At 43.6% G+C, this 13,530-nt stretch overlaps 1 protein-coding gene across 1 annotated transcript in view; it reads right to left on the bottom strand.

Annotated features, from left to right (window-relative positions):
• TTLL11 (tubulin tyrosine ligase like 11) overlaps nt 1-5,390 on the bottom strand; it is a 50,363-nt gene extending 44,973 nt beyond the window's left edge. Inside the window, exon 1 of the mRNA XM_056350812.1 lies at nt 4,929-5,390. Coding sequence (XP_056206787.1) covers nt 4,929-5,285 — 357 coding nt within the window. The 5' untranslated portion in view covers nt 5,286-5,390. The remainder of the gene's footprint in view (nt 1-4,928) is intronic.
• Between the last annotated feature and the right edge of the window lie 8,140 nt (nt 5,391-13,530).

Here is a 13,530-nt window from a genome sequence, read left to right as displayed (position 1 = left end):
TACCCAATTTAACAGAGCCAGTGGATTCTTCACTTATTTCATTATTATTCAGCCTGCAAAATCTGTTTCTGTACAAGTGAAAATTAATTCTGTTAGGCTCTGAAAGACAATCAGTGGCCTTAACCTCTCTCCACAGGTACATCCAGAATACAGATGCAGCATTAGGTCTCAGAGTGCCCTCCCCACTAAAACCTGAACAATTTATTTATTTATTAAATGAAACTGAAATGAAAGGAATGAAATTTGCATTTATATAACACCTTTCATCTACAGAGGATATCAAAGCACTTTACAAACACTGTGCAGAAATCATTTCACAACAGATGAAAAGTGAGCAGCTCTGGACTGGAAAATGGAAGCACTGCACCCCTGCATCACCGACTAAGATAGCATAGCTACTTCCCTGCTCCTGACAAATCAAGATTATTTGGATTTATCCAACAAAGGGATCAAATGCACCTCCTGAATGAGCTGGGAAGGATTCTTTACCATCTGCAATATACTTTTACATAAGAATAGTGTTTGGAAAGGAACAAACAAGTTCGATTTTTTGGCTCCCTCTGGCAGCGCCAGGCAGATATAGATTAATCTTAATGGTGATAAAAGAGGCCTTTCTGCCACCTCCCCAGCTCCTGCTGCAGGGGACTAACTAAAAGGAGAAAGCTGGACAATTGAAGCAGCCTGCTGTTCTCGTAACAACTTCTGTCTTCAGCTACCTTGTGTCAGCTGCAATAACCCCAGATCTGCACTAACCTGTGCCAAAGCCAAGATGCTCGCAGCCACGGGGAATGGAGGCCATAAACATGGGGCCATCCTTGCTACAGCAGGCCCATCCTGTACAGAAAAACTCAGCCTGGTCCTCGGATCAGTCACTGCAAACAACTTGCAGGTTGCAATCAATTCACTAACTCTTCAAACAATTTATTTTAAATCTTTTTCATCTAGATTTGAGCAACACTTGTCAGAACAAATAAACAAGGAGCCACAATGAGAACAGAATTGTTTCCACAACTTTGACACAATTAATCACAGTCAGATTTGTCTGACAGGTCATTTCTACCTTTTGATTAGAAGCCAATAATTTAAATTGTCTCATGGGTCACATCAGTCTGTTCCATCATGTTTAATGACAAGTTAAATGACTTGTCTTCTAGTCAGGTTTTCCCAGCATAAAATTTCAAACTATTTCTACACTTCCATGCAGCTACTGAACAGCGAGACAAATGAAACGCTTAACGCTGGGATATTTGATGCCCAAGACATCTGCTTCTTCCATTTTCCTAGTAATTGAAAGCTAGCCGAAGAAATAATTTATTAAGTGATGAATAAACTCAGGATGCAAGCTCAATTTGTGCCTATTATTTCATTTGGCATATCATGTTCATTTAAAGAATCTGACACACCAAATCAGATAGTCCAATCTAGTGATGGGAGTAATTGCTTCACTGGCATGCACATTAAAATTCTGCAATGCTTTTTAAAAGGTCCTCCCCTGCACGTTGCCCAGGCAAAACTATCATGGTTGATAATTTAATTTACTCAAAATTCCTACAGCTGGAAAAAAAACCAACTTTTTTTACTGTGTTTTGCTTTTGATAACAGAATCTCAACAGTCAAATCATGCTCTCTCAGACTTACACCTCTTCCTCATGTATCAGTGCCATAGAACAAACTGTTGATCAATATTAGCCATGTTTAGAGTATTGGGATTTTTTTGGTTTGTTTTTTTTTTTTTTGTGTCTTGTAATGGCATTTACCATATGTTAGTTTACTAAAATGAACTACTACCATGTGGACAATTCTGTACTCACATGGTGTGTTATGTCATACTTCTACAAATTATCAGGGAACATACTATTACTCAAACAAAGCTCTTCCAGCAAGTCAGCGTAACTACTGCAAGGAGATTCCAGAACATACAACTTAAAACAAACAAACAAACAAAAACCCAAAAAAAACCCCCCACCAACCAAAAGCCTGTATGACACTGTAATGATGGTATCCATTAGACAGAAAAAGTTATCAATAAAAAGGAGCTCGCTTTAAAAAGCCTAGCATAATGTCTCCTGCCCCACAAAACGTTCAAGCCAACACAACCAGCAGCAAACACAGAGAAAAACAGAAACAAAGCAAAAGCAGCAATGGGGAAAAAAACAGTGAGGCAGAAGGAGGATCAAATATACTACATCAAACCCCAAGACACAATCACCTTGAAAAGTATTATACAAGGGATGACAAGTACAATACCAGTCCCTGAAACATCAGTATTAACAATATGTGCATCTCATTACCACTTTAAGATTTTTTTCAAATTATTTTTATGGATCCTGCAAGAGACATCATGTGTCCCCTCTGCTGGTACTGCTGGAACAGTGCAACTATTTCCAAGGCTCTCCGGCACCAACGATAGCTGTTTGAACAAATACTTCAGTGCTATAAAACATTTGAAAGGGAGAGCTTTCAAAATTATATGTAACTTGAATAAAAGAGTTTTCCTTTGATTTCTCTTCTTAGTGTTATTTTCCTCTTCAAATCTAGATGAGATTTTGCCTACTGATTCCCTGTGTCTACTCAAAGTCTGCTAGCCTGAAGTCAACAGTCTGCCTTGCTCCCATCCTAGAAGACTTTTACCCTCACACTTTCCACAATATAAAAACTACTGGTTAAGAATCATAGCTAATATCAGTTCCCCTTTCATTACTCTTCCCACCTTTGGGGCGGGGTGGGTAGGTAGGAGGGAAATAAAGAAAAAAACAAAACACTTCCTTGAGAAATATCACGTTCATACTTATTAACCTATTTATAAGCTGAAAAATATACAGCAATACATTACAGTGACTTGTTTACAGGGAATGAATTGCTGGCCACCTAGATGGTACAGTCTAGCATTGCAAAATTCCTTATTAGGTCTCTTTATTAAGAGTATGAAGTGGCCAGAAGAGGAAGCAACAGACTAAACGAAAAAATATTGACCAAGCTAATGGATGGAGGAGACGGGATATTGAGGGAGACAGTAAACTAAAAAAGATGAAGTAAAAGCAATTGCTGTTGGGGGACGCAGAGCAGGAAGGAGAATGCTGGTTAATACAGTGCAGATACTCAAAAGAGGAACAAGAGCACATGAAACAAATCAATTTGTAGGACAGAATACCAAGTGCAAGACAGATATGCAAAACAGTAAAACCTCAGGAAACAGAAAAGACAAAATTAACCACTAAGTATGGCTCATTACCAACATAACTTGTGAGGCTAACTTAAATCAGTAATTCAGAAACACTCACTGGAATGGTACCAGGCACTCTGAACGTAAAACTTGACAATAAGTAAGAAGAAATTATGTGTGAAGTCCCCCTTGCTCTGTATGCCACAGAGCAGAACATGGAGCAAGGCTGCTGACAGACACTCCACAGGTACTCTGAGGGCTAAAAGAGGTAAGCGTAACAGGTTTTAATGTCACGCCTCCGCTGTCTCCTTACTACTTTGCTCTAAGACCAGGAGTTGAGAACTGGAGCATTTGTGCAACGAGATTTTTATATTCTCCCACTGGATTTAAGTAACAAAAATCTTGAAATAAAATTTTACGAAAACAGAGAATGAGAAAGCATTACTCTACCTGGCGAGAAGCATCTATGTCTTTGTGGTACTAGTATTTAGGACATTACAAATAAACTTCGGTAATATTTACTGCCACTCAACCCTCCAGAAAATAAATTTGTGGCATTTAACTCTGAGGTTAGGCACAACACAGACTGTCTACCCCAAGACCATAGAAATTTCATTAAAAAAGCCTCAGGTACACAGAAATATTTGTATCTTGTGAGCAGGCATCCCAGAGGCAGCTTTGTTAAGTGGAGCAGGTGCCCAGATGACGCAGCTGTACCCTAGTTCTGCACATGAAGAAACAACTCATCCTCAGGTTTTATCCTTCCAGTTTATGTCCCCTCCAGCTTCCCTCTTCTAAATGGATTACAAGTACCCTTTTTCTTACAGTAGCTCCTCAAAAGGCTCCTACAAGCCATCTCAACTTCTATAAAGCCATTTATAAAGTTATTATGGAAATAAAATCTTTACAATTTGAGTATGATTTAGCATCTATAGTAAGATATACATTAGAAATCTCTTCAGAGTTTTAAATAAGGAGTTCAAAAGCATCAGTTTTGTGCCAGCTCCTGTACTGTCATCACCCCAGCTCGCCACTGACAGGCAGACGCTGAATCCACACATCACAAAAAGAACACATGACTCAAGCTGTAGGGGGGGAAAAAAAGCCTGTCTTCTCTACATACAATAATTTAGAAGGCTAAAGCCCGTTATGTATGCGTTATTAGGAGGTTTAATATTTCATTCATATGCAGTGCTCTTTGACACGTCTCCAGGATAATCCGCGACGCGGAGGCTTTGCCATGGATTAGCCAGCTGATCTGGCAGGTTATACCTTTCCCTCCACGCTCACGAGCCTGATTTCTGTACGCGCATTGTGCGGGAAGGGTGAAAGGAAAGAAACGGAAAGGGACACAACACGCCAAACATTTATGCAGAGGGGCAGGTTTCTTTCTAGCCCTTTCCAATGATCAGTTCAAGCTTTAAACCGTAACATCCGACTACCCCCATTTTGGCTTGCATAACTGACGATGGCAATCTTGATCATGAATCACATCAGCCTCCAGAGGTGACAGTGAATTAGAGAAGCCCCGGGCCGGGGTGACACCAGCCGGGCCCCAGCAGCCTGCTCCTGCCCGGCCGGGGAGGCGGAGGAGGAGCAGAGGCGCCTGGCCGCGGCAGAGCCCACGGCACCGGGGGGTGGGCTGCCCCGGCGGCAGCGCCGCGGGCGGAGCGGAGGGCAGGGCCGGGGCCCTGCCGCAGCCAGGGGCAGGCGGGGAAGGGGAGGGCGGCCCCGGCAGCCTCCCGCGGGCCGGGCGGACGCTCACCTCCCTCCAGCGCAGCTGCCGCAGGCTGATCTTCAGCGCCTCCAGCGAGGTCTTGGCCTTGGAGCTGTCCACCGTGACGCGGGGCCGCCGGGCGGCCCGGACCCCTTCCTCCCCGCCGCGCCGGCCCGGCGCCCGCCGCCCCCTGCCCCGCGCCGCCCGCCCCGGCGGGCCCTGCGGGCCGGCCCCTCGGCAGCCCCGCTCCCGGCCGGCCGCGGCGGGCAGCGCCTCTTCCCCCGGGGGCTGCCTGGCTGGCTGGTCGCCCTGCAGCTCCTCAGGGGGGAGGGCCGGGGACCCCGGGGGCTCCTCCGCCTCCCGGGCAGGGCCGCAGCCCTGCGGCGGGGCCCCGGCCGGCTCCATCCCGCGGCGCGCTGCCTCGGCCCGACCGCCACCCCCGCTCCCCGCCCGTTGCCATGAGAGCGGAGCTGGCGGACGGGCCGCGCGAGGGGCCAATCGCCGTGAGGCGGTGACACGCCTCGCTCCGCCCCGCCGGTAATGACGCGCTGCGGCCGCCTCGGCCATTTTGGGAGCGGGCAGGGCCGCCGGCCTACTTCCGGGGAGGCCATTTCGGAACAGGCTCGGGGTGGGGCGCGGCGGCCATCTTGGAAGCGGGCGGCGCTGGGCGGGAAGTCGCCGCCGGGGGTGGCGGTGTCCGCCTAGGGGCGGGCGTGCGGCTCTTGCCGCGCCTGAGGGCCGCTGACTTCGCTACCGCTGCCCCTGCCCGCGCGGTTTAGAAATTAAATCCATTTTTTTTCGTGTGGCGGGGTGATTTTCCTGTGAGGTGGGGGTCCTGCCGCCGTTAGGCCGGGACAAAACCTTGCTGCTCTGCTTCGGACCGGCGTCGCTTGAGTTTCCTCACCCTCGTCCAGTCATGACCGGCTTAGTGCCCTGGACTGGTGTCTGCTGTATGCTTTGATTGGTTTCTGTATTTTATTGAATTATTTATAATCAAAAGCCGCGGGGAATGGGCGCGCAGTGAGTCAAACGCACAGCAAGAAAATACAAAAACTGCTTTACAATGCAGATAGCTGAATCCCTCCCAGTATTGATGTGTGGAATTAAACTCAATAAGTTAAAAAGCAGACATGTTTGTTGCGGTGCCAGGTGCAAGGGGGATGGCTCCTATCTTGCACACCGAGTTGTACTCACAGTACGTATTTATACAGTGAAGTTGGTTAGTTCTGCCCAAAGTCTACACCTACTAATTACTGGTTACTTTTTTCCTTCAATTTAAAGGTACAGTTCATTAATTAACTGGGCATGCTCCCAGAGCAGGGGATTCACTCTCTTCGGGGGGGCCATTTGAGTAGGACATGATCTCACACTACCACAATTATTTTATCCTAGTGTCCTTGAGTCTTATCACTTCAGTAGTTTTTCTTTTAGCAATTAGCACGTCCTTGTCAGAAGGGTACTGATTTACGTTCTTGTGGAGCTCACCAACATCTGTACTAACTGTCCCTTCTGAAGTGCTGAGCGGGCCAAGCCCCAGACCTTCTCTCCAGGCAGTGAGGCCCCTGCCTGCCTGGTGATGGTTCCTGTTATCTGTGCAGCTCCTGCCGGTAGAGTTTTAGGTTTCTCACTGTATTTTCTCGCATCGGTATCAGTTAAAATTGGCGCACATGTGAGCGAGGGGGCGCTACCTGCAGGGCAGGCCCGCGGAGCGGGGTGGGGAAGCGGCGGCAGCGCGGTGGCGCTGCGCCCTGGGAAATGCGGCCGGGCGGGCGGGGGAAGGGGCGGGGGAAGGGGCGGGGGAAGGGGCGGGGGGAGGGGCGGGGGGAGGGGCGGGGGAAGGGGCGGGGGAAGGGGCGGGGGAAGGGGCGGGGGAAGGGGCGGGGGAAGGGGCGGGGGAAGGGGCGGGGGAAGGGGCGGGGGAAGGCAGGGATAATCAGAATTCTGTGTGAAGGAGCTGTCACTAGGGTCGTGCGCCTGGCGTAGAGCAGGACTGAAACGGGACATCGGAAGAAAACATTGGAATGAAAGCAAAATTTAAATGAATGCAGCAACATTTGGGACTTCCAGTTAGCTGCATGTTAAAATTAAAAGGTTACATCAAGATTAAGTGCCAGACTGTGGAACTCCTCAGACCAGGAGGAGATACGAATGTATCTTTCACCCTGCTAGATCAGGTTTCAGGAACATCTGGATTAATCTTTCATTCTCACCTCACATGCTCCCTGGTGTTTTATAGAAACCAAGACATGAGACACAATGTGCCCGTAACTGTGGTCCCACACGTGTGGACCCTTTTCCGGAAGTCAGCAGTTGTTTATGAAGAAGAAAGTTTAATCACCAAGATACTGTCTTATTTCAACAGCAAACTAGAGCTTCACCTGCAATCCTAACACTACAAATATTTTTTCAGTGCATCCCCTATCTTCTGCCATATACTTTTGTGGACAATGAAGAAACAAAATTAATTAATTAATTAATTACAGTGCTGTGTCTTACAATGTGAAGTGACCAGGAAAGCTGAGGTCATGTAGTTTGCTCTTGGTGGTTTTTATTAAGTGATTTATTAAGCTATTAAGTGATGTACCTTTTTTTTTTTTTTTTTTGGTATAGCTGTGACAATTCTTTTATTAAAAACTTGGGAGCATTCCCCTGTGCCAGCAGGATCTCAGACGGGTCTGTAATTCCAGCAAGTACGATCTGTTGTCAGCAGTGCTGAAGTAATGAAATAGTTAAGATGGGCCATGGCACTAACAGGCTTTGGAGCACGGGAAATACCAAACAAAATGATTGCAAAGGGAAAATATTTTTATATCTAATTATGATATATCCACATTTCTTACAGGCTAATAATATACTAGTTGTTTCTCTACCAGAGAAACTAATATATCAGATACCTGGTTTATACTGTATTGTAAGGATAAAACCTTCATTTCATGTTGAGATAAACAGAGATGGTCTGTAGTGTTCAGCATGAAGTCAGGCTGTGCATGGTGTTCAGGTACTGCAAGGTAGAGAAGTAAAGTATAGGTTGAGTAGTAATAAGGTAGCAAGGTAATGCAGAAGGAGAGTGTATCCCACTGAATACTGCAAACTGGATCTAGCAGCAGGAGAGAAATACAAAACTTCAGATCATCTGTCCCCTGTGAAGAGGGCAAATGTAAAGTTACTGTGTGTTCTCAAACACAAGCTTATTTCCCCAGACCCTTGCTCAGAGGGAATTGTCGATAAGATCAAATTGTTACTATCTTGTGACATTAAGTGCAAAAGAATGTGTATTCTATCTAGGAGAACTGTACATCTGTTAAGTGCTGGGAAAAATATCGATTAATTTTTTTTTCTGAATCATCTTCCAGGGTCACAGTGGTGATGGTATTTGTAGGCAGGACAGAACAAAGTGTGTTTTCTTACACAGGAGGGAATTTGGAAGAGTATTGTTATACATGTACATTTACCGGTACAGTATCACATACCTTCAAGAGATGTTTCAATTTCAACCGCAGTATTTTGGCCTTGTAAGAGCCCTGATCTGACTGCTAATGTAATGCCCCTGTACTTTCATCAGTTAAAACCAGGATATCAAACATAACAGAGTTGCTAGTCTAATTTTATGGGAATGGGGAAGGATACTGTTTGATGGTACCGTATTTATACAGATATGTACATCTCTTAAGCCAACAAGTTCACTCTCATTTATCCTAAATTGTAAGTTACTGGGTCCTTATACCATGACATGGTTAACCTGACGTTTGTGTGTGCAAATACACACCTTCCCATGATGTGCCTAGGTAACTGTCAGATCCAAGGATCAGTCTGTTAATAAAGCAATTTTACAGATGCAGACCACTGATGCATAACATACGGCGTATCACTCCAGAGATCAGCTTGTTTCCCTGAACTGTGCTAACAGGTGCTCTGCATGTATTTGCAGGGATATTCTCACTGAAAACCTAATTCTAAGAATTACACTTTCCCAGACAGTGAACTGAACAGTGAGAGTTTCACATCATGATACCGTGCTGATCCAAGTAACTCATACTGAGGTGAACTGTACTGCCAACTTGTGGTATACAGAATCCATGAGTTAGATGTGCAAACACATCAAGCTGATGGGTTAAATAAGTAACATTTTTCTTAAATAATAAATTTAATTTCTTCTAGTAAGCTTTTTGGTTACTGAGTCTGCATCAAATTTTCTTTTACCTAGCATCATAAAGACAATAAATGTATTCTTTTCTATATTTTTCTTTTTTAAAGATAGCCAAGACAAGGAAAACACTAAGTAGCATGGCAAAATAACAATTATTTCCTGAAATACTTTAATGTACCATTTTGAGAAAGAACTCATTCCTGAAGCTATTATAATAAAAAAAAAGTTACTCATTAAGAACTATCCATCCATGTCTGAAGTTAATAATTCCTTTTCAATGATAGCATCTTCTGTCAGTTGTACCTTCACAAATCAATAAGCAAGCAATGCTTTATAAAATGAAAAATCAGAAGAAAACATATCTAGTAAAGAGACTGCACTTGGAAAATGTCAGTGGTGGTGGTATGCTTCAGACTGGGTTTAAATCAGTATACATCAACCTATGCTTCCAATGTTTATGTTAGACCACTGAAGATTTGTAGTTGACCTACATATGCAAACAAAACATTTGCTGCACACTTGGGGTGAGGGGATTTGCATGATAGAAGATGATGAAAATATGCATAATTGTAGATGACATTTTTCATTCCTAAATCCTGCTGCACAGAACTTTGGAACTGGCCATGCATGAAAGAGGCTTGCAATTCTAATGGGCAGATTGCCTGGCCACAATGCTAAGCTGAGCCTTCAAGACATGAAGCTTCCATTTCTTCTTAAGCAACAGTCTAATCATCCAACCAAGCAGACCCTGTACTTTCAGAGGACACATATGAGGCTGAGGGGTCTGAAACAATGACAGTTCCACATGGCACGTCCGAGTTCACGTCATGTGGCAGCTTCAGAGACTCACTTAAAGCTTTTGCTTGGGAGTTTTCTGTTTTCGTCAAATCCTCAATACAACAGAGAGCAACATCACACAATTTCCGTGAACAGTACCTAATTTATCTATTCTTGCCTCTGTATGTCATCATACAGCAGCATTTATAGGACATGCTTGATGCCCCCAGGCTTACCTGGTTAAACTAAGATATTAGTTTATCACCTCATGATCTTGAGTGATAGTTACCTGATGTGAAGCAAACAAGAGGAACTGCAGGTCAAAACACATTTCTGAACTACTTTATCCATCTGTATTTTGATAGTTTACCTACACAGAAAAGTTCAGATTTGGCAATGTTTAGGGCTTCTGATTTCTCCCCATTTTTTCTGTTAAATAGAAGCTCAAGATCAATTCATTTAAATGAAGGTTGGGCAGTTACATAGTGGGGAATATAAATCTTTACCTCCCTTTGCTACCAGATCTTTTTTTCACTAGGGGAGAGCACAGCTTGCTAGAACGGGGACACGGACACACACACATAACCTTCTGACCTTACAGCAACTTTGTATGACAGTTTCATGAAGTTGTGGAAAACTCCTGACACACTGTTCCCCACTAAGTCAGTGTCATAACACTGACTGTCTTAAGATATCAAGAAAAGGCAACATTTTGCTTTGTAGTAATACTGTTTAATTTTGCTTCCCTGAGTGAAGAAAGCAATTGTAAGGGAAGCAGAATATGTCTGAAATTCTGGAAATCCAACTGCAATATACAATTTTCTGCCTCCACTAACATGCTGTCCTCCCCTTCCTCCACATCAGCTCATCCAGTTCTGTAGGAGGAGGGGACAGAAGCTGGTTGTTAGTATCATGCATTAAAAAAAACTCCCAAACTCTTAAACAACTATTCTATATAACTGAGATAAAATTCGAAGTCATTGAAATTAGAGAAAGGATTTATTGCTTTGATGCATACCCCATATGATTCACCTGTATTCATCCCTCTGTCCTATAAAGCCATCAGTAAGTCAGTTAAGTCTCTTTGGTCTTAACTGTTGAAACTTTACAGGAGTAACTGCTGTTTCTGAGTAACTATGAATTAGGCATACTTTGCTTCATTCTGCCACTTTATTAAATGTATACAGAAATGTTCTGCTTTCAAGAAAATGCACATCTCCTGAAGAATGGCAAGTGAATTCAGCCGCTAAATCTCAAAGGGATGTCCACCGGCACACTGCAGTGGTACTGCTGGCATGATAGTACACTGGAAACTTCACCCTAAAAATTGCACCAGCACAAATTAGTATTAATATTGTTGATAAAGTTGCACAACAAAACCAGATCTGCTAAGACAGTAAACATGCACAGACCTCTCAGATCTTACAAGTATGATTTGGAAGTGATTTCCTGTAACGGAGGTTTTGTCTGCCATTACTGGATGTCTGTCTGGTTGTTTTTGATACGTCGCATCTTTATCATTTAAAATCTTTGCAGCTCTGCTGTGCAGAAATAAGTGCTTAAAATGGTTAGCAAAAGGGAGGAAAAATTCTTGGCATCAAGACCAGTTCTCCTTTGAGAAGCGTGCATTGCCTCTGTGACTCTTGAGTTGTGAAAGTTGGTTTGGAAGACACCTGACAGGATCAGGCAGGAGCAACAGCTATACCTTCCCTGCAAACAACTGACAAAACAATTAAAGAACACCCTGCACGTAATACCCACTACCTGATGTACACCACATTTGAGGTCCCTTCAAAAACCGAAGCTATATAGGAAGAGGGATTTACATGCAGAGTAAATGTCAGTGCAGACAGAAATGTGCATCCCTGTGACAGAAAGGGAAGGAAAGAAATCTTGCTGCCTCTGCCTGAAAAAGAAAGCTGATACAAACCTGTTCTCTGCAAAAACACTTGAAGCTCTGAGCCAAGAAGCTGTCTTTGGTGCTTCACTCCTACTGTGTTCAGAGAAATGGGACTTTCTATGTGCTTTGCACATCAAAGGAATAACTAGCTCAGTACCTCCATCTGATGCAAACACCCACTATGAAGTTTGGCTAACTGTTCACGTCAAGAAGGAGTAATGCTAGTAGGGGTTTGTTTATACTAAATCCATGACGATGCACTGTGTAACTGTTTAATTCCACATATTTGCGCAGTTTTATTATCCAGAAGAAAAGGCATATAGCTTTCTTACCTTCAATGGAGTCAAAGAATTTTATTTGCCCAAAAAACAGCCTAGAAAGTTAACAGCTTTTTAAGTTTAGCAGCCCTCAAACTCAATTCTCAAACACAGATCCAAACCATTAGCCTTAGAAGAGCTAAGCCCTATGAAAAGTTCACAGAAGTTAATGAACATGGAATATTAAACACCTCCATTCAATTGTGATCTAACAGAGTCTGGCACTGCAAGCTTTATTAAATCACAGATGCCTTATTTTTCTCAGGGTTCCCATGAGATGTTTCTTGCCCCCTACCCAAAGGATTTTATAAGCTGCGGGATACTGGAGAGCACCAGAACAGAAATAAAGAGACCATTATTGTTATTTCATCCTGTTCTTTCTATCAGATTTAAAAATGTAACTATCCCAAGCGAAGTCCAGATGCTCCCACTTATATAGGAATGCTCTTGTGGCAACGGGAGGGTAATGAGGAGAAATTGTCAGCAGCCCAGCACAATGACAGGTTCATGCATGCCTCAGTTAAAACGCAGTATTGCAGAATCGATGCAGAGACTCACCAGTAGTGGCTGTGTTAGGGTTTTTTCCCTTACTAGTTGAGCTTTGCTGGCATTAGCATCAAAGGAAGCACAAGCATAGGCTGACTGGGTGGCATCTCCTCCTCTTTGGGCTTAGGAGAACCAGAAGCCTGAATCTTGCTCAATCAGTCCAAGGACATTTGCACACAAAATCTAGGTTATTAATTCAGGTCAACAGGTATTTTTTAAATAGAGATTCGTACAAGGTAAAAGGTGCCATGAAATGTCCTAAGTACACACGAAAAAACAGCATAAAGACCACACAAAAGATCCCCAACAAAGAACTAAACGGATGAATGTGCAGGTGAGATGTGTATCTAGAGCAACATATTGGACAGAAACAAATAGGTGGATTTACATACCTGAAACAAAGCCCATTTTGAGTTACGCTGTATAAAAGAGGGATTAGCATAAATATGTGAATATTTAAATAGGAAGGTAATGCAAAGTTATAACTTGGAAGAAAAAAAAGGAAGCCTACCTGGAAACAGAAAAACTTGGCAAAGACAGGAGGCTGACCACAGAACCCATCCCAGCGTAAGTGCCAGAATGAGCTGCTAATACCACAAAATACTTGAACATGTAGGGTCGCAGTCAGTGAACCAATATTAATTCTCTGGGATTTTTTCTCCCTCTCTTAATTACATGTTTCTGGATTTTTGGCTCTTGCCCATCTCCCACTGACTTACAAGTACTCAGAGATGCCAAGAAACTCAGGACGATTACGCTCCTGAAATGGAGACAGGGAGTTGTGCACTGTCCACCTGTGGCCAAAATTTTGCCTTGCTGATGTGAAAGTCACATAAAGGGTCCTGTCCAACAACGTTCAAAAATCCAGCTGCGGAATTATCTGTATCACAAAAAATCACAATTGATCACTCAAAAATTATTGGAGGGAACCCAGATGAGATCACTTGGAGCACACATAAACCT

Source organism: Falco biarmicus, chromosome 9 (genome assembly GCF_023638135.1).
Source record: "Falco biarmicus isolate bFalBia1 chromosome 9, bFalBia1.pri, whole genome shotgun sequence".
In the NCBI taxonomy this organism is placed as follows: Eukaryota; Metazoa; Chordata; class Aves; order Falconiformes; family Falconidae; genus Falco; species Falco biarmicus.
The sequence above is the reverse complement of the archived record's forward strand: the minus strand, read 5'-3'. Positions and strand labels throughout refer to the sequence as shown.